This window comes from Panulirus ornatus, chromosome 11 (genome assembly GCF_036320965.1).
Source record: "Panulirus ornatus isolate Po-2019 chromosome 11, ASM3632096v1, whole genome shotgun sequence".
Taxonomy (NCBI): domain Eukaryota; kingdom Metazoa; phylum Arthropoda; class Malacostraca; order Decapoda; family Palinuridae; genus Panulirus; species Panulirus ornatus.
Window position 1 is genome coordinate 66,747,145 of NC_092234.1, and position 22,627 is coordinate 66,769,771.

The 22,627-nt window shown below is 48.4% G+C and overlaps 1 protein-coding gene across 1 annotated transcript in view; it reads right to left on the reverse strand.

The window, feature by feature from the left end:
- LOC139751625 (uncharacterized) overlaps positions 1-17,976 on the reverse strand; it is a 454,545-nt gene extending 436,569 nt beyond the window's left edge. The window contains exon 1 of the mRNA XM_071667245.1: positions 17,387-17,976. Within this exon, the coding sequence (XP_071523346.1) occupies positions 17,387-17,490 (104 nt within the window). The 5' untranslated portion in view covers positions 17,491-17,976. The remainder of the gene's footprint in view (positions 1-17,386) is intronic.
- Between the last annotated feature and the right edge of the window lie 4,651 nt (positions 17,977-22,627).

Genomic DNA, 22,627 nt, shown 5'->3' on the forward strand with positions numbered 1-22,627 from the left:
GGGAGCAGAAACCTCGGAAGAAACTCCGGGCCATCAACCTTCCATCTGAACTGTCTTACACCGTGTCCTTGTGCAGCAGCGAGGAGTCAGCCTACAACACCGTGGTGAACCCGGCAGGTAACTCGGAAGCTGTTCAAAACGATTGATTTGATTTGTGACAGTAACCTCGGAAAATTCCTTGTGCACCCCACGCTCATCCTGTGAGCGGTAGCGCTAAATGATGACAGAGATCACAGAAGGTCTTGGCCAGACAACAGAGAGTTATTAGCACATAGAATGTTATAATTCACTGTAGATGATTCATTACATTATTGTTTCATTTAGGAAGTTTTACCGACTAGATGCAAAACGTTAATACAAACTTAGAATTTTAGGTATCTTGTTAGTAAAAATAAGGCTTTGTGACATTTTTTTCTCATTTTAAGTAATAATGTTCTTGTTTGTGTCCAAATCTTTGACCACAAACTTTACAATTCACTGATCAACATCTCCACATAGGCCAAAACGCCAATAATACCTATAGTCTCGCCTAGTATAGCAGTTACAATATCTTGTTATCTGTTCATCTTATTACTTTCTCCATATTCGTGTTATGCTTTATGCATTTCACTGTGTAGGAAAATGTTTCTACTTGTGCTTATCGTCTTCGTGGGCCAGTTAGTTCCTTTCTAATTACAGTTTTGAGGCTTCTAATTGACAACCTAATGTTTTCAACATCACCTCCACTAAGTGCAAATTTGGCTGAAGCATCAGCTTTGTCATGCTCACGGAGGCCTACATGAGAGGGATTGCATAACAATTTGATTTGAATCCCTTGAGCAATAGTGTTTGAATATTCGTAATAGTGAAGATACAGAATTAGCGACAATTAAACCGTCTGTGGCAGTGAATTCTACCAGCTAGAAAACGATAGGTATGGCGGACATTTCAATTTGTAGGGCAGACGCTCAGTTGTTTATTTTACCATTTTTCTCTAATCTGAAGGACGACAAGAGCAGTGTCCTACCTGGGGAAAGAAGTGCCCCTACTGTGGCCACACGGGACACTTCATGAAAGTGTGTCGCAAGAAACTACAGGATCCGCAGATATCCTGTGACAACAGGAAGCTGACAGGTAAAGCTAGCCGTTGCCTGAAGCCGCCCACAGATCCCCAGCCAACCGTCGCACTCCCAGAGCTAACGTCGGAGTGTGTTCACCTGACGGGACACTTCGAGAGTCTCTGTTGTGCTCGCCCGACACCGGTCCAGAAACGACAGCCATCATCGAACCACACCAGCTGCAACATCTCGGTCTCCGCGAGTCTGAGCTCTCCTCTCCGCAGGACGAGGAAGTGCTCCTGACAAAAGGCATCAAATTGTCACCTGTGGGATCACTCAAGGCAATCCTCACACATGATGTGTCAACAAACTCCACCGTCGACGTATTCCGTGACATCGTCAACGCCCTGCTCTCCTGGTTGACTCCAGAGCCATCATCATCGTCCCTGTTAACTATCCCAAGCAGATAAAGTCGCTCCGCTACCGATGCCCGGCCAATGTCAACCCTGATGTCCCCAGCGCCGAGCAGTTGGAGGAGGAGCGCCAGAAGCTTCTGAAAGAGTTCAAAGACGTCCTGGTGTACTCGGAGGAGGTCCACATGGGAACTTAACAGTGGGCCAGTTCTGGCTTAGAGAGCAGACAACGATCAGATTGTTGTACAGCGTGGTGCAGCAAGGGATTATCCAGCCACCAGGTGACGAGGTATCGGAGTGGTGTCATCCTATTATGGTTTCAACGAAACAGGAGGGAGGCGTCCGCACCATCGTGGACCTAACCAAGCTGAACAAGTACGTCTGGCGCCTCGCCCACACTGCCCCGACACCGCGCGACACCGTCGCGGAGGTCGCCCTTGGCTCCAAATAGTTCACCACGATGGACGCGATACCGGGATATTGGCAGGTTCCGCTAGCTGTTGAGACACAGCCATTCACCACTTTTATAACGTCTTGGGGACACCACAATATTTGTACGTGGCTCCATGGGATTCGTGTCCACTCAGCAATGCAAGTGGCCTCATGGGATTCGTGTCCATCAAGCAAAGATTTTGCAGCTATGGCGACATTCAACTCAAAGGCGCCAGGGATTGTGCCAGGGTCGTGGATGACGTGCTTGTCTGGGATCGGATCTTCTCAGATCAACTTCAACGTGTCCAGGAGATCCTTCAACGATACCACAAATACGCCATAACCACGAGCCGTAGTAAGTTTGTGTATGCCAGTCAGTCTGCCGAGTTCTCTGGTTATAATAACATCGCAGCCGAGTGTATGATGCAGTCCCAGGTAAGGTGAACTCGATCGCAGATTTCCCTAGCCCAACCAACATCAGGGACTTAAGGTGATTATTGGATCTCGTAACCCAGCTAGCAGACTTCACCCTGGGTATGCTAATAGCAGCAGACACCCTACGCTCCCTCCTCAACCCCATGATTGATTTCATGTGGACCCTCAACCACCAGGCATCATTCAAGAAAGTGAAAGAAGCCCTGACCTGGACTCTATTTCTCGCCCGCTTCGACTCCGCTCTTCCTACAGTTCTCCAAACAGACGCCATGTGTCTAAAAGGTGTGGTTTATGCTCTTCTGCAGGGTCACAGTGACAAATAGAGGCTGGTGCAGTGTGGTTCTAGTCTTATATGCCACTGTGGAATTACAGAACTCGTGGCAGGTGTTTGGCGCATAAAGAATTAGTGCCTCCTGTACCTGCTGGTTCTACCACACTTGGATCTCTTCATCGACCACATACCGTTGGTGCCTATTTTGAACGACTACACACCGGACGCGGCGGAACACCCACGTCTCCAGCGTCTGAAGGAGAAGACGATGCAGTTTTCCTTCACGAGAGTGTGGCGTAAGGGGAAAGGACAGGCAATCCCCGACGCTCTGTCCCGCGCAACTGTGGATGACCCGACCCCGGAAGACCTGGAGACAGAGGCGGACGTCACCATACGTAGCTGCATAATGGCCAGAGCAGCGGAGGTGTCGTTCGCCCCCCGTCACCTCCCTGACCCCGTCATCCAGGAGATACATACAACTGCTGCCCACCCTCAACTCCACCACGCCGTTATGACACGGTTCTCCCACGAACAGGAAAAAGTACCAACAGCACTACGGGACTTGTGCAGGATACGAGACAGCCTGGCTACTGACGAAGGTTTTGTTCTCCATGGCGCCCGGCTCATCATCCCTGCCACCCTCCACCGTAAGTTCTGTCCCGCCTTCACGACTCTCACCGAGGAATCGAGGCCACAAAGCGCCTCGCCCGGCAGACGGCGTGGTGGCCTGGCATCACGAGTGTCATCGTGACCACTGTGCAGGCATGTGACGCGTGCCAGGCCCTCCAGCCATCCCAGGTAGAGGAACCGTTGATGTGTAACTCGACTCCATCCCGATCTCCGCTGACCTGTTCTCCCACGTAGGAGAGGAATTCTTGCTGTACGTCGACCGGCTGTATGGATGGACACACACTGGTCAGTACGGAGGGGACGCCTCATCACGCGCCACCATCAAGCTTCTCCGCGTCTTCTTCGTTAATGTGGGCGTCTGTATCTGTCTTCGCACGGGCGGTGGACCTCAGTTCTCCAGCTCCGAATTTCGTGCCTTCCTGAAGAGTTGAAGCGTGTCTCACCACGTCTCATGACCGCTCTACCCACACGCCAACGGTCATGCTGAGGCCTTTGTGAAGCAGGTGAGGCACCTCATCATCATGACCACCAGTAATGGCTGCCTGGAGGATGAAGATTTGACCGACGACTGATGGAGATACATAACTCCCCTCCCCTCCCCGGACGGCCGGTCACCCGCTCAGATCCTCCTCCGTCACCGGCTGCATATAGCCAGGCCAGCGCACTTCCGCTCCTTCGCTCCCGAGTAGCAGGACGCAGCGGAAGAGTATGATGCTTGACAGTTGATACTGCAACAGGGGAGAACGAGCACTCTAACAGAACCGCCCTGCACTTCCTCCCCCCCTAACACACACACACACACACACACACACACACACACCAGGTTCAGTCGTAGGTATCGGTCGCCATCGGGACTACCTCAGTCAGCTCAGACTAGCGTCCCAGCCACTGTTGGTATGTCGTGTGCCCACAACAGCCATGGGGGAGCGGCCGACGACCGTTCTCCCACTTGCCCACATTTTGGGACCACCTTTGCCAGCTTTCGGGTCCGTATGGTCCACGAAAGGCAGACACACCCCAACTCTTTCCACCAAGAGTTGGCGACACGACACGTTCTATCCAAGGCTCGATGGACCGATGAGGAGATAGAGCTTCTCGCAAGGGCAGAGGCGAAGATGGCAGCTGGTGCTTCAGTAGTTGCTGGCGTAGGTCCTGAACCAGCGGTTGCAGGCGACTGTTCCTTCCAGGACGGTCGAAGCGATCAAAGGCCTTCGATGGAAAGCATCGTATAAGACCAGAGTTCAGGAACTGGTCCTTGACGTTAATCTTCACCTGGAAACCGGTGAAGGCGAGGTGACTGGTAGTATGTCAGATGAGAGGAGTGTCCCGGCAACTCCAGGAAGCAACACACGGAGTGGCATCCCGGAGGAGGCACCACGCGCAAGAAGGCGTGTGCGTGCTGACTCCACTGGTGAAGGTCTTGCGAATGCCGGAGAGGAGGCTGTCCTCGGCGAAGGAGAGCCTACCACTCCCGGTCGTGAGACTGATCCCACGGTTTTATCCATCTCAGACGCTCCGCGGATCCTTAAATCCCAATCCATTGCTTCTTTCCTTGCGGAGACTGCCATTGACCTCAACACACTCGGGCCTGGCCTCACGAATCCATCGTGGGACGAGGAAGTCTTAGATGTTGCCCTGAGCCATTTGCGTCGGGGTGACAGCCTTGCCGCGATCAGGGTAGCCACAGAGCACCCCAGGCAACTGATAAGCTCCTGTGGCTCGCCCTCAGACTACCGGAATCGTGGGGAAGACGGACCAAGACAGTCAGTGAACCCTGGCAGCGTACGCTGTACTGAGGAGGCTCCTTTGTGCGGGAATCGTCTTCGGAGAGAACAATGGCGTAAAGTACAGAGGCTTTATAAAGAAAATAAGTCTTTGGCCGCTGGACTGGTTCTAAAAGACGACTGGGAGGTACCGCCAACTTTGGTTGGGCCGGAAACCCTCTACACTCTTTGGGAAGCTCTCTTCTCTCGACCATCTGAGCCGGATAGGCGTGTAATTATTGATTGCGACTCATTAAGCGAACAAATAGCAGAGGTTATAACCGTAGGTGAGGTAGCACACCACCTCAAAGCCACAAAGACAACAGCTCCTGGCCCTGACGGAGTGCAGACGGGTCTCTTGAAGTCCATTCCTCCGAGAGTACTCTGCAAGATGTACAATCTGTGGCTAGCCACATCTACGCTGCCAGAACCATTCAAGGCAAATCGTACGGTGCTGATACCAAAGGTACCGAACCCAACAGAACCCAAGGACTACAGGCCTATCACGATCTCTTGTGCCGTAGTCCGACTGCTTCATAAGTTCCTAAGCAGCCGCATCTTGAGCCTCGTCCAGATCGATGGAGCTCAAAAGGCATTCGTCCCAGTGGACGGATGCCTTGAGAACCTCACAATCCTGGACGTGCGCGGGCACACACCCACGATGAGCACCTGGCATTCCTCATGGCCAAAGCTTTCGATAGTGTTAACCATAGCACTATCGAGCGGGCCATGTCGCGGAAGGGCATTCCTGCCCTCGTCAGGGCATATGTTATGTTGACGTATGACCGAGCCTTCAAACACATTGAAGGCAGCGGCGAGATGTCGGGAAGAATAAATATGACTCGTGGGGTCAAGCAGGGTGACCCACTATCACCACTCCTTTTCAACCTTGTGATTGACAAGGGAGTTGCAAGGGTTAAGGAATCAGGTGTGGGTATCGGATTCAGCGACCAGAAGGTATTGGTGCTGGCATTTGCTGATGACTTGGTTCTGGTGGCGAAGACGCAGACTGGCCTGCAACAGGCAATTGATATCATGACAGAGACTCTTGCGGGGGGTGGACTTCGAGTGAACCCGGGAAAGTGTCGTTCCCTCAGCATGAAGGTCGACGGCAAGCGCAAGACTTGGTACGTCAACAAAGGTAGGACGGCTCCTTGAGTGCTGAGGACGATTATAAGTACCTCGGCGTTCTTGTTGGAGCAGGGGGCAGGCACAAATCCTACGGTGCCCTGCTAGAAGAGGGGATCCTTAACATCACCAGAGCCCCTCTAAAACCTCAACATAGGATTGCATTGCTTGTAGACCATCTAGCGCCAAAGCTCATGCATCGCTTGCTGCTGGGGGAAGTCTATAAGACGCAACTAGCACGCATGGACAGCCAAGTTAGAGTCATGGTTCGCCGCTGGTTCCGCCCAGCCCATGACGTGCCCTGTGCTTCCACTCGGCGGCAGGAGATGGTGGGCTTGGTATACCGGACTTTGTCTCGACCGTCCGGCTATATAATCAAGCTAGGTTCGAGAAATTCCTCACTTCGACTGACTCGGTGATTCAGGTGGCTGTCCGGGAGCCTACAGCGATGAGCAAGCTGCACCGCTGGGGTAGACCCGCGTGTATTGCTGGTCAGCAGGCGGGTAATAAGCTCGAACGCCATCGCGCATGGAGGGCCAATCTGATCAGTTCCGTTGATGGTGCGGGACTCGCTCTATCTGCTACCATGCCTCAGGTCAGCAGATGGGTAAATAGTGGGAACCGCTTCCTATCCGGTTCTGATTTCGTGAATGCCGTCCAAGTGAGGATTGGCGCTTTACCCGCCCCTGCCAGGACTGCTAGAGGCCGGCCGAGAACAATGGTCTCTGTGACACCTGTCACAAGCCCGGTACAGTTGGGCATATCGCCCAGGTATGCCCACGTACCCACGGGAGTACGGGGTAAAGAGGCACGATAACATCAGTGCCTATTTGGCTGGTCGATTGGGGCAGACGGGGTACGAAGTAGCCTGCGAGCCTCGCATTCCTATTGTGCTGTCCTTTAGGAAGCCGGATATCGTGGCTTCCAAAGGCACAGAGGCTTTCATGATAGACAGTTAAGTCTCTGGTGTTCACTTCGCACTTACAGCTGCACATCTACACAAGTGCAGCTATTGCAGCGCCCCGGAAGTCCTTCAGGGTGTACGGGATTTTACCGGCAAAGGCACCGTGCATGTGACATCTGCAATAGTTAACTGGCGTGGCGCATGGTGCCAAGAAAGTGCGAGTGCTCTCATGGTGTTCGGGCCTACTTACCGGGACCTAGAGGTGTGCTCAGTAAAAGCCCTAACTTAAACCCACTCCCTTCACAGGATGTGGTCTAAGAGCACAAGTTAAAAATCGGGTCTGCCTTGTTCATCTGGTGTCGGCCAACAGGCTGGAGAAGGTGTTTTCCTTTTGTTTGCTTGTGGTGAACGGGACTAGGCTGCTCTCCCGAAGCTACAAGGGCAGGTACCGGTTCCTGAGGGCGGGTTGTCATATCTATGAGTAAGCACCTTGGCAGGGTCGTCTGCTACTCCTGTACGATAGGCCACACTGGAAGGTGAGCGGTGTCTACTTGATGTGTCCATATACTCCTTCTCTAAATTAACAGCTTTTGTCACTATTTACATGTAGTTTTTAGGTCACTTACTGACTCCACACCATCAAAAGATCATACATAGTAGATAGCCTTTCTTGCACCTCCCGTCACTAATTGGGAATCTATGAAGACAATGGTAGATCATGATAGTGAAACCGCCATTACCCGAGGCCACATCACACTCCCCTCACTGCCGTCCCCGCGACCTCACCAGTCAGCACTCTCGTCCCAAATCCGCCCGCCTCCTCACACGCCAGAGACGAAGGGACGACAACAGCCTGTGCGAGAGGCGAGCATAAGGGTAGTTTCACGCTGACCCCTCCCCCCCCCCGTCACCCAAACGCAGCTACAGCAGACAGGCCGTGGAACGCCTAGATACTAAAGACCTCTCCTCTCAAATTCGAACGTTAGTTCAGACTCTCAAAGAGGGAGGGAGATGGAGGAAGTTTATGTTGTGTATTCTTATGTCTCATGTCTCATTTGTCATGAACGAGCGTCTTCCGCTCTGTCGGCAGAAGCGATAAGCTCTCGAGCAGTCGATCAATTCCCTCGAGTTCCCTTTGCAAAACTTATGAGAGGATGGGACTTACCAGACTACTACACAGAATCAAATAACATATGTCACCAAATATTGATGGTTTCACTTCACACAAGCTAAAGTGCACTCAGCGGTGTTGCTACTTTCCTAACAGTTCATGGGGACAGACGTATAAGTAAACCACATTTATTGATCTAAAAGATGCATTTGATAGCTCTGATAGGCAAGTTATTTTCGGTAAGTCAGCAAAAATGGATATGGTTGGCCAGCTCCTGCACCGGATACTCGGCTTTCTCTCTCTAATAGAATGTCAGCTGTGTTGTTTCAAGGCTACAAAGGTGAAGTTAAAAAGACATGCCACCTGGCATTCTTCAAGGTGGAGTACTTAGCCCCACCTTCTTCAAGGAACTAATTGGTTCATTTCCGAAATCGATTCCATAGAGACTTATAAACATCACATTTAGTTATACTGATGATGTTCTTATACATATCAAATCATATCGTGAAATGCAAACCGTTCTTAACTGCATACACACAACCTGTGGGAGCCTTGGCTTCATGATTTCTGCAGATAAAATCAAAGTCTTCAGTGAATGAATCGGTATCGGCAGGAGCGGACCATCTAAACTGTAAATTAACGGGAAAGTAATTGACTAAATCTCTTCCTTTAAATCTCTTGGTGTCTCAGTCTCATGTGCTGCAGCTAGTGTACAAAAACTAAATCGATAATGAACTGATAGACTCAAGAGCTCTTAGAGCTGTTGTAGGGGACAACACTAATTATGATGTAAATGACAGAATTGTTATAAAGATGTACTTAACTTATATTAGGTCTCTAATAGATAACCACGTACCAGTCTTAGTCCTAAAAGAATCATACTTGGTTGCTTGAGGACTTCTAAAGTACTCAACATGCGGAAAGAACTTGGTATTCCCAGCACTGAAGACAGAATACTTGAAATTAATCTTATTATAAGACTGAAGCTTCCGTGGTGATCCAGAGAGTGTTGTCTCTATAGAATTGTGGCACAAGTGAATCTAGATGGATGCAAATAACAGCTAACCACGAGACAATATTTGATTTATATAATTTATATGAAATTAGGAAGCAGCAGCACTTCCTACAGACAAATCGATCAAAACCAGTGGTCTTGAACATATACATAAACACCAGACTGATGATAACGTATCCCAGTGCATCATCTACACTGACGGGTCTTGCGACTCTGCCACAGGGAAAGTAGCCAGTGCTGCCATTGGATCTTACCCAAGAGTAATATATTTGAGAAAAATATTTGAATACACAATTAAGGATCTGTGTCAAACTGAATTGTCCACCATACTTATCATCCTTTAATATTAATATCTCTAATACTATATCGGCACTACTTGCCCTTAACATCATGAGATCAGAATGTAACATGTTGGTCTCTGAAGCAAGAGACAAATATACCAACCTTATTGCTCAAGGGATTCAAATTACACTGCAACGGATTCCCTCTCATGTAGGCCTCCGTGATCATGACAAAGCTGATGCTTTAGCCAAATCTACACTTAATAAAGTTGATGTTGAGAACAACAGTGGGTTGTAAATTAGAAGTCTCAAAACTGTAATCAGAAAGAAACTAACTGACCTCTTTGAAGCACCAAGACGAGGTCAGATAAGCACAAGTGGAAACATTTTCCATCACAGTGAGATGTGTAAATCAAACCGTGTATATTGAGAAAGTAATAAGATCAGCAGATTCCATGATGTACAGTTAGCGATTTGGCCTATCTGGAGATGGTAATCATGTGAATTGTAAAGTTTGTGGCCAAAGATTTGGACACAAACTAGAACGTTACGTCTTAGAATGTGAAAAATATAGCTTTTTGGCGACAGAACTAAACATAACTTTACAAAACAATCCGCAAGAAGTGTCTCAACACCTCAGTGTTAATACGATGCTTGAAATTTTAAGTTTGTATCCACTTATTGAATCTAGTCGGTATAACTAATTATATGAAACTTTGTGACATCCTGTGTAATATTAACCCACTGGGGGTCTGACTATGACCCCTTGCGATCTCCGAAATATTTTGCGTTAACGCCTCACACAGGATGAGCGTGGGTGCATAATGAATTTGCCGAGGTGACCGGCACAAATTAAGGCAGTCAATCACCCAGTTGGGTCTTCCCCAAAATGGAGATGGAAGAAGTTTATGTTAAGTATTCTCATGTCTCATGTATTCCTACATGTAATGTTGATATGTACTGTGTTACGCTCGTCTCATCTTTGTTTTGAACAAGGGTCATGCACTCTGTTGGCAGACGAGGGTCATGCGCTCTGCTGGGAGAAGCGATACGTTTTCAGGCAGTATACACACACCCACGCATCTCACTTGATCCAACTTGTGCATCTCGTTTAAGAATAACCTTGCTTGTCACGTCTTCACCAACGTCTTATGTTTCACTATTCCTATAGTTCCTACCACAGTAGACTACACGGAAGGCACAGTTCCTACCACAGTAGACTACACGGAAGGCACAGTCCCTACCACAGTAGACTACACGGAAGGCACAGTTCCTACCACAGTAGACTACACTTAGGTTACAGTTCCTACCACAGTAGATTACACGGAGGGTACAGTTCCTATCACAGTAGACTACACAACCAACATCACCGCCACAACGATAACCATCACCACAACGACAACCAACACCGCCTCCTCAACGACAACCAACACCACCGCCTCAACGACAACCAACACCGCCTCCTCAACGACAACCAACACCGCCTCCTCAACGACAACCAACACCGCCTCCTCAACGACAACCAACACCGCCTCCTCAACGACAACCAACACCACCGCCTCAACGAGCTCAACTCCGGCGCTTTCCAAGTTCCGGATTGTGACCACAGAGGCATCAACGGCCAATGGAACCATCTCTGGTCTAGAGAAAATGTTTCCCAGTGTCAGGTTCACGGTCAAACCCAACCTCAGGGAAGAGATGATTCTCCACTCCAAAGACGCCCTCTCCGCCAGCGCCCTGGATGTCCTAAGGGTCTCAAGCATGGTCACCAAACTAGACCTGGCCGTGAGAGACCAAATCCGTGGTGCTGAAGTACCCGAAGGAACTGGCCCTGGATCCCCTGGAAAACCTCCCCCAGGTTCTAAAGACGGAGCGCTGCACTCCACTGACAGACAAAGCGGCACAGAATCGGCAGGTTATCATCACCCATAGACTTAAAAGTCTGGGGCAAATACGAGGTGCGACCTTACGTGCCGGATCCCCTCAGATGTTACCGCTGCCAGAGGCTCGGGCACCACCAGTCAAGGTGCTCCAGCATGGACATATGCGCCATATGCGCAGTGAAGCACAAAACTGTGCCTCACCAAACTAAAGAAGGGCGAGAGAGTAACGTCCAGATGTGCCAACTGCGAAGGGAAATCCTACGCGTGGTAGCCGGGCTGCCCTGAGAGGACAAAGAAGGTGCACGTCACCAAGCCTGCACCTCCTCCACCCACCAAACACACCGCCACCGAATGTCAGCCGGCCTCTCCAAGCACCATCGCTTGTGGCCAGTAACAGCAACAGCCTCCGGCCCTATCTATGGCATGCCGAACATTTACCTGCGCTCTCCACGAAATCCCTATTGCCACACAGGAGAAGCCATCTGCACCACCCAAGACATCGGCGAAAACGAGCAGCTGATCCCGAGCGGTATGCTCCACGTGTCGGACCTAAGCAAGGTCCTGACCAACTTCGCGGAAGGTCTGGCAGCACTGCTGGGCTACAGGATCCAAGCGACACAGTTCTCCGTTCTGATGGGCAGCGTACTTGGCCGAGTGGCCATAGCCCCCGCTTCAATCAACAACTCCACAGCCCCCGCTCCAGTTAGCAAAACCACAGCCCCCATTCCAGTCAACGTCACCACATACGCGCTGGAACAAACCAAAGTAACCCCACGAGAGAACAGCCGCAGCCGGAGAGAAGAGAAAGCCCCGAGGCTCCCACCGTACCCCTCCGTCAAGAGAAGGCCAGCGAGAAAACCCTGTCAAGACGCAGAGCAGATGGGACTTATGGAGCTGGTCACCAAGCCGGAACTTTTGACCAGGGAAACTCAACAAGGTCCATCTCATTAATGGAGAGCAGCGCCACACTGGTGATTCTGTCTAGGAACATTCAGGGAATCAGAAACAAAACGTACCTCCCATGCAGCAGCACACAGTGAAGGCCTCGACATCATTCTCCTTCAAGAAACACTCCTCCAGGAACACCAAAGCTTCCGCTTCAGTGGGTACAAGGTGTACAGGAATGACTTTAGTCAGGCATCGACCAGAGGCTGCATGATCCTTGTCAGGTCGCACATCCCACGCACAGTGGTTGTGTACCTGATGCCTTGTGGCCATGATGTGGAAGCGCAAGCCATACTTGTCATACTGCAAGACCGTGACATCGCCATTTATAACATCTACAAGAGCCAGAGGAGCTCTCTCGAAATCAGGGAATTGTTTGTATCGGTCGCACACAACACAACACTGGTAGGGGGAGATTTCAATGCTCACCATCCCTTCCTCATCTCAAAACGAGTGCCATCAATGAGGAAGGGCTACACCTCTACCACACACTGCTGACACGCCAGACATTACTCTCCTCAACAACAGCGAGCCAATCCACAAAAGGGGTGGGTGACTCGACCTCACCTTCCTCTCCCGCTCCCTAAGAGACTCAGCCCGCTGGCAACTGCACCCTTCTCTCACCAGCGACCACTTTGCCATGCTGACCACTCTATTGCTCGACAAGCTCCCTCCGCCTCCACCACCGAGATGGAGGTACAACACTAAAAAAGCCAACTGGGAGTTTCTCAGAAGCAAAATTAAGACATGGCAAGATGAGCACCAACAGCAGGCGGGCATCACACTCACAGACGAGAGTCGCCTACACGAGGAACTAATTCGAGCCCCTCAAGAAGCAGCAGATCTGGCCATCCTTAAGACCAAGCCCTCAGCCAAGCGACACAAAGACCATTGGTACTACTGTAGCAGAGTGAACGAGCTCAACAACAGGGTAAATAAGGTTAGAAAAACAACAGGGGACACCCCACCGATGCAAGCAGACACCTTCTGCAGGATGCAGTCCGGCACACCAGAAGCATTATGGAAGAAAGCTGGCTCAGCTCCGAGCTGAACAAGCACACCTCCTACGGTAGGATGTGGGGCCAGATCAAGAGAAAATCTGGCACGACTATGCCGCTCCGACCAGTTCCAGAGAGGATGCAGAGAGGCTTGAAGGGTCTCTTCTCCGACCGAGCAGCCACAAACAACCTACCCACACAGGCAGAAGAAACACAAGGAAGAGTCATACAGGGTGGGATACAACGCATACGGGAAGCGAACAGCAGGCAAGACAGAACGGACATGGCCTTCACCAAGCAAGAACTGCACGAAGCAATGAAACGGAGCACGGGAGGCGGCACCAGAGGCCGACAGAATGAGTTACTCCATGCTACGCTACGCTGGAGAAGCTGGACACGAGGCACTGCTGCAAGTCATCGACGCCTTGTGGACAGCATAGAACCATCCACTGGAGTGGAAAAAGGTAGACATCCAACCCATTCCCAAGCCCAGAGAAACAGAGAAACCATGACCCATCTTCCTCCTCAGTTGCATTACCAAGACGGTAGAGAGAATGGTTCTTAACAGGCTGAGTGAAAAGTCGGCCCCCCCGCACCCTTATATCTTCACCTACACGGAAAACACCGGGTCAACAACCAACATAGCGGAGATACTGAGCACCATCGACAGAAAAACCGGCTATAGTGGTCTTCCTGGACCTGGGACAAGCCTTCGAGTTAACCAGTCCTCTGGCGATACTAGAGACTCTAGCTGAGAAGGGAGTCCAGGGGGAGGTTCATCAGGTGGATCCAGGACTACCTAACGCGCCGCCAAGAACGAGTACGACTCCAAGGAGTCGCCTCGCCAAACAAGCCCCCCGGAAATGGTACCCCACAAGGAGGCATCCTCAGCCCAACACTCTTCAACGTCCTGATGGAGAATTTAGTGAGGCTTCCCTTCAGGCCTACGATTAAGCTCCTCTACTACACCAATGATCTCCGGCTGGTAGTGCGAGGACGAATAAGATTCACCAACGCCCAACACGTACTCAAGCTGGTTGAAAAAGTACACCAGACTGGTCCTCAAGATCAACCCTGGTAAAACAAGAGCGATGGCCCTCTGCTCCACGAGTCCAGACAGGATGCTCTCCATTCAGGGAACGCCGGTAACCTGGGTCGACACCTACCAATATATTGGAGTTTGGCTTGACCGAAGCCTCAGCTTCAGGACACAGCTTCAGTAACTCCGACAACGAACAAAAATCAGAGGTAGCATCATGAAGTCGCTGACTAGCCCAGCCGCTAGGGCTAACATGAGGTGCTCAAGACCTACTACACCGCCGCCATCAGATCATTGGTAGACTACTGTACTCCAGCACTCATTGGCCTGAGGGATGACAGGTGACCGAACATGGAGGTCATCCAAAATTATGCACTCAGGGTCATACTGGGAGCTCCAATGTGGATCAGGATCTGCAACCTGCAGATGGAGACTGGGCTGCCACCCCTAGCATCAAGAGTCAAGCAGACGGCAGCTCAGACTCTAAGATCTGCCGGTCAGACAAGCGCTTAACCACGAAGGCCAAAGTCCGGGCAGCCCTCAGACCACAGTGTAAGGAACCTGGACGCACGAGGCGGCCAATGCCATCCAAGCCTTTCAAGCGGCGGCATCCACACTGGAGACGGAGAGTACACCATACCAGCGGCACAGTTTGCCGCCACCTTCGCAGTCACAGTACTGGGAGACAAATGGTCCAGCCTTCAGCTGGGAGACCTCAGAAGACTGGCTTTCAGAGTCATTGCCCCTGAGACACCGAAGGTCATACTCGCCTCTGGAGGATGTCTGATGGCTGCTCCACACTACAGACGGAGCTGGCAGCCATCTCCAAAGCCCTTGAACATGCAGCCACCACACACTCGAAGTCCGTGATGATACACACGGACTCTAAGTCATCAGTGCAAGCGCTGCAGCACAGTCTCCCAAAAGACAACATTAAGCTTGTCACCTCGATCCTCGCTCAACTTCAAAAGCTACAGCCACAGGGACGTCCCGTCACCATACGCGGGATCCCCAGCCACGTGAGGATCGTGGGGAACGAGACAGCAGACAAAGCAGCTGAAACAGCTGCACGCTCTAGCAATATCCAAGTGCATCACCCAGTGAGCCTGCAAAACACCAGCGACAGCAAGCAGCAAAGCTCCGGACCAAGAGGATTCTCCTCGACGCCTGCCATACCGGATCCCTGTCAGCCAAGTGGTAGATGGTGGCCACGTTATTAGAGCCACCATATAACGACAGAGACATGAGAAGGAAAACCCAAGTTAATCAACACCGTCTACGACTGGGATACCAATGTAGCTGGCAAAAAATTGACGGCGTCATCAGAGACCGGCTACTGCCAGGAGCCATCATCGCACACACTGGAACACAACGTGCTGGACTGCGAAGTGACTTCAGTGAGGAAGATCATGTAGTAGTACCAGCGACCTCACTGCTTCACAAGACTCAGAAGAACCAAATGGAACACCTGCTCCAGACCATCGATGAATACCCACCTCCAAGATGAAAATAGCGCGCCCAGCACCATCTCCTAAGGAGGTTGCCTGCATCTCAGAAAACCTTGAACACACACACACACACACACACACACACTCTGACATACCATGAAGAAAAGCCAGGGAACGGGCCGCCAACAGGCAAAGGCCCAAGTAGCACCAAGCAAAGGTCCGACGATCTTAAACAAACACAGGAAAGCAACTAGACAGCTGACTCGTTCTAGACAACAGGTATGGGAGTTGCAGTCGATCACTGATTACTTACAAGTATAGTGGCCACCTTGTGCTTAAAGGTTATGGACTTCTGATCGCATTATAAAATTATTGGCGCTATTGTTTGTCTGTCCGTCCATCCTCATTCTGCAAACAAGGCTAGAAAGTTGCCAGACGTACGACCAATAACCTTCCTACACATATGCCAATAAGTGATTCATTTTCTTAGTGGGACTGAACTTGCCGGTCGCTGTAGTGATATAATCTGGGGAAAATATTAAGGTTGTGCTGTCAACATGAAAAGTACGTAGAGGAAAATAGCAGGGATGAGTAAGTAGACCATAAAAAATGTCAAATGTACCGTGTGGTGAGGTGACCAGGGAGGGAGGGGGTGGTGGTGGTGAGGAAGGGAAGAACTGACCAGGGAGAGAGGGAGTGGTGGTGGTGAGGAAGGGAGGAACTGACCAGGGAGAGAGGGAGTGGTGGTGGTGAGGGAGGGTGCGGTGACCAGGGTAGGAGGGAGTGATGGTGGTGAGGGAGGGTGCGGTGACCAGGGAGAGAGGGAGTGGTGGTGGTGAGGGAGGGTGTGGTGACCAGGGAGGGAGGGAGTGGTGATGGTGAGGGAGGGTGCGGTGACCAGGGTAAGAGGGAGTGATGGTGGTGAGGGAGAGTGTGGTGATCAGGTAGGGAGGGAGTGAAGGTGGTGAGAGAGGGTGTGGTGAAGGGAGGGAAGAATTGGGAGTGGTGAGGGAGGATGTGGTAGTCAGGATGGGGAGGAGAGGTTGTGGTGGGGGAAGTTGTGGGAGACAGGATGGGTGAGAGAGGTTATGGCCAGAGGTGTGGTTAACCTTCTTCATAGCGAGCGGACGAGGACCTTAATCTGTTAGATTCCTAAAAATCAGTCGCTAAGTTTACAAGAGAAAACACAGAACCAGATGGAATCTTCACGCAACCGCACCCAAAAGCCGCGATGCAATCTAATTTTCAGTGTTATGGTCGAAATACACCAGCAACACTGTCGACTGCCCAGTCTCGCCACATGCTGAAGAATGTACACACGAACGCACATAGCAGCCAACAGCTGGACGCAGAGACGAGACTTTAACGATAATATAATCTTCACACAACATTGATAATGTAACAGTCGGCCGCCAATGGAAGTTTGGCGAGGTTTTCAGGTCTCCCTATTCCCAAACATGTTTTAGTGATACATCTTTATCCTCACATTTTCCCTGATCACTGCCTGCCTCACTTGAAATATCATGGCCAAACAACAATGGACATATCTATTACAGTTGTAACATCACATTCAAATAATCCTGGACTTATCACTCGTAATCAGGTGAAACATCAAGGCCAAACAAGTTGATAAACAGTAAATATGTTACTTACCTCCTCCGGCCGTCAGGTGTAGGTAGGGTCGTTAAAGCCATCATGAGTCGAGTCACATAAACTTTCTGGAAATCAATCACTGTACCAAAGTTCCAGTCAGTCATCACCGTATCTAATTTCTTTATACAATTTCTGAATGTTGTATCGTAAAGAATCCATTTATGATTCTGTAGGAATGTTTTACATGGTTTACTATAATCACAAATTGTTGCCAGTTGTCTATGTACTGGTCACCAGTCACGATGTATTGGAATAATAAACCAACATTACCACTATAATGTTCACTAATCACTGGTCCACACAAGACTGTATATTACAAGATTGAAATTTCCCAACATCATCAAGTTTGAATCTTCAAACATAAATCTAATTACTTAAATCTCGTGCAAGAAATGTATCATTGTCATTGTCTCAAGTTACTCATTTTATTAATGTTTTGGTTAAATCACAAGCACAACAATGTTTCCGAGATATAACGACACACTATAGTTACATCACCACTCGTGGCGGAGCACACTTGAGGCACTGTACAGTGATGGAGTCAGTACCGTGTTGACGTGAGTGTCAGTGTGGTCTTCCTACACACACTGCACGTGTGCTCCGACTGGAGTGGCTGGACAGCCGCCACCTTCTCCTCGGGGTCGGACGAGGGTCAGCAACCAAAAGACCATAACAAGCAGTTTGAACCACTAGTTCATGCTGGCAAAACATATAATGTCTTCAGTGATTATAAGAGTAACTTGGTGAAAGTTATTAGTAAATGATAACAATGTTGTAGTTAAGATTACATCATCTGGCTGATGAATTTTGATTCACACTTGTTAGACGAGGCTTCTCCGGGCCCTCATTTGCTCGTCGTCCCTGGGGAGGGTTGCCGCTGCTTACTTTTTCACTTAACAGGGTGTTGAAAGGCGAAGTTTAAGAGGTGGGGGAGTGGAAGACATAGTTTGAAAGAGAAGAGAAGACTGAAGTGTTCACAGGTGTATGGTGTACTTTTTTTTTTCATGCTTGTGAATGGTTATCTAGAAGTGTTTTAGCTGCTATATTTATATACCTCCAACAGTAGCATCAATGTTACAACTTCTGTTGTTTCTGTGTTTTGGATAGGAAATTCACCAAGCTTAGCTAAACATTACTCATTGTGTGCATCGATGCACGACTGGAGCCTCCCTGCCTCACCACCAACACCAGGCCCTACCGTCCTTGCGAGCACACCCTCCCCTCGCCACCGATCCCTCCCTCCTACCTTGGCTAGCACACCCTTCCTCACCGCCGCTCCCTCCCTCCTACCCTGGCTGTTAAACTCTATTAATTGATTTTTCTCTCCAAGAAGATAGGTACATGAAACCCTCAGTACCCCATGATGATAGTCACAATAAAGACCCTAATATGAGGCAGTGGCGACCTTCGGTGCGGGTGGCCAGACCACGCCCCACGCCACTGGTATCCCCACTCCTCCTTCGCCTGGCACATGACCATTACCCTCATAGATATCATTCTCATGATAAAGATTATCACGTAAACACAAGGCATGAGTATTATCATTGTGATGAATTCAATCACCACCAGACAAATTGTAAGTTTGACCAGCAATTACAATGCGAATCCTATGTAGAAAGATCGTCCATCAAAGACGTCTCTTTGTCTGTTATATAATTTGTAGGAAGCAGGCGAGGAAGGTCAGGGCGACGAATCAAAAAAGGATTATGAAGAAGGATTGCCTCATCCTCGTGCACATCAGCTCCCACAGCCTCCTGAGTGATCTGGAAGACAGTAACCTAACCTAACCTAACGATGATGTTGTATTGTCACAGTGACTGTGTTGCTTCCTCTGACTGCAGGTGATCATTTACACATTTCTCACGGTTATGTTTGTCATAGTGATGGAAGAGGTGGTGTATGTATCTATGTAAGAGATAATTCTAATACTCAGCTTTTGAATACAAATACTTTAAATGCCGTAAACTACCTGATGTGATTATCGGCTGTATTTATCGTAACTTAAAAGCCTAATGATACTTTGATTATCTCTTGGATACTTTACGCTAAACTTGAGAATATATTATTGATCTAAAGTTGTCTCAACTTATTTATAGACTCGCCAGAATTACTTCTAGCTCGGTTCCTTTATTGGATGTCATCGCTACTTATATACCTGAAGCTGCCATTCACTCTGATGTATCTCGCTGGCTTGCGGATCACGACCTCACCACAACCACGATGAATATAACGAAACCCAGACGCCAGACGGTAACTCAGACATGTTGTCATGTTGGGAATTATAGTCGTTATGTTCTCTGTGACGTGTTACAGAATCGATCATAAAATTAAAATGGAATGTATAACACCGAGAACATTAATGCTCAGATAGAAATGTTGACGGAATGCTTTCCTAAATGTTTAGAGTTATGTGCTCCAGTTGTTACCAATATTGTGTGAAAGTCACACACACACACATACACACACACACACACCTTGGATAAACAGGAAAATGCGGGCAGCAATAAATGTAAGAAAATGAATACAAAGCAAAGCTAAAACACGACAAGCTAAACACTGCTTTACATGAGCACTACAAAGATGCAGGCAGGAGCGTTAAAGGGATCTTGTCTTCCGCTAAGACTGATTACTTCAACAAGCAATTGGAAGAATGCTGAGGATAGGCCGCCAACACATGGGAATATATTCGTAAATTAATTCCTGATAGTATAGGTTAATCAGGGGGTCCGGGGTATCCCCCTACAGTGAAAATTGTGAAACAAAACTACGTTTGTGCATAATGCTACACTGTTGACGTTGGAGGGGAAGATATGCAACAAGATCATTGGCATAGAATTTCTTATTTCCCGGCACACAGGATTCCAACTTCTGCCGGGCATTTCCCAAACTATCCAACCGACTCCTGGGTCGCGAAGTTTACTGTGGTTGGATTGTCATGCCCACGTGAGTAGCAGACTATCATCTGTGTCGTCTACGCTGGCAGCCCTCGTTCTGTTCAACCTCGGCTGCCCAGTCGACCTTGCGTGTCCTGATGCCACTGCTATTTTTGAGTCCATTAGTGGGACAACCAGGTAGACACTTGATGATAATAAGAAGAGCATGTAGCATTTTCCTGCACTTCAGGAAAAACTTTATACTTTTACAACTTTCGTTTTTGTTTTCACCAATGACTTCCGTAGCGCCATCATCATGAGTCACTATACTGAAGTTATACAGGATATACAGTCATTACCATCACTTTCAACTCCACACTGATAGGATCATATGACATCCCTGCTGACAACGTATTTGGTGTTGCCTGGTCAATGTTGAATGACAGTGGTGGGTCAGGGAGGTGGGTTAGAGTGACATTACCACATTGCTACTCACACTGGATCATTTGTTTTTCAGTAAAATGAAGTTGAACACATTGTCGGTGCAACAGGTGAGGTGCTGAACGCTGTTTCCGCTGCTGGGTTGGTGTAAATGGACAAGGAGACCGTGGGAGTGCCATGACTGTAAACTTTAAACAGTACGGATAGTGAAGAGTGGGGGTTTGGTAGGGGGTCCTGAGGTTCTCCCCCCCCCCACCTTCTGGGAAAATTGTAAAAGTAGAAATGTGTATAATGCTACACTGGTGACGTTTGTGGGAAAGATACCCAACAAAATCACTGGCATAGTATACTTTTATTTGCCATCAGTTTTCACTGAAGCTACAATAATAGCAACTTATTTAGAATTTCCATCTTCAAATGTTGGATATTTGTATGTTCCATGAAAATGCGCGTTCATATTCACTATATTCGTATTCATATACCTCCGTGTTGTAAAGTTAGGTTCTGTATAATGCTATCTGCTGGTTGTGTGAGCCTGATGGGATTTGACTAGCCTAGACCCCATTGCTCACCAACGTGAGACGAAGGGTATTCGATTACATAGTATTTGAATAGTTGTTTCCTTATTAAGGGTGATCATAGCCAGCGGTAACGCTCCCGCCTGTCATGCAAGGGTCCCGGGTTCGAGCCTGGCTGTCGGAGGTTTGTATGATATATATATTGCAATCATAATATTACACCTCATGAGATATAGAATGCCTTAATTCGTATATCACAGTAAATTACATTTCAGTGGACTGCTTATCCTAGATGACTGAAAACGCAATCGAAGAGGCAAGGCCAAAGAAATGCCTTTCAACACAAAGAGGCTAGGCTATAGAATCTGCTTGTCAACAACAACGAAGAGCATTTAGAAAATAAGGCTAAAGAATATTCCTGTCATCACTGGCGAAGTTTTATATATGCCACTAAGATATTAACTCACAGGCGAATGGGAACCCTCGCAGGTGAGGTAACAGCTACAAGTACAGTTCCTCGCTGAATCAGTAGATAAAGTCAATAGAATGACAGGTAATACGAAACGAAACTAACTAAGATAAAGGTATTTCGTTGGCGGGCTTACATTATTCTACAGTTCCTGAATTTTCCGTATGGTCGTGATGTATGTACTTCATAAATTGTCTGTGTATTGTGTTAAATTAATGATTACTAATAAGTTCAGCGAACTAGATCAGTGTTTAATGTTTTCATATTATTATAGTGTAAGAATTAGCAAGATTACGATATACAAGATGTGATTCTTAAAGTTTGTTAGTAATCTAATTATGTTTACAACGCTATACAGTTTGTGAGCGCTGTAGTGTTTAATCTACTATTGTATGAAACGAAACACATGTTAATATGTGAGATTTCATACAGTAACTTGACGTTTACTGAAGAAAAGTTTGCCTCTCCATGACAGTCTTTGCAGGTAATTGAAGACCAACATCTCTTCGACGTGTTATTGATCTCTGAAATATTAGAACAAAATAATCATAAAGTAACTTTTATCTCTTACGATAAATCACGATAAGTTTTCAGAAGACTGAAAGGCAGCCTTATCGAAAACTAGCTTCATTAATTACCTTTCATAGTTGAAACTTAGGTGTGGAGTATAGTTAAGCCACGAAAATCACTCCCATTTTATTACCTGCATGGTAGATGAGGACTTAAAGATCATACACAAGTAGGTGACATATATGATGTATTCGCTGATCTTAAAGATGTTTGATGAATTCTTTTAGCGTTATTCTAATTGCAACATCATTTTTTTAAGCCTCATATTAGAGAGAGAGAGAGAGAGAGAGAGAGAGAGAGAGAGAGAGAGAGAGAGAGAGAGAGAGAGAGAGAGAGAGAGAGAGAGTATAATCATTATAGTTTCCCTTAA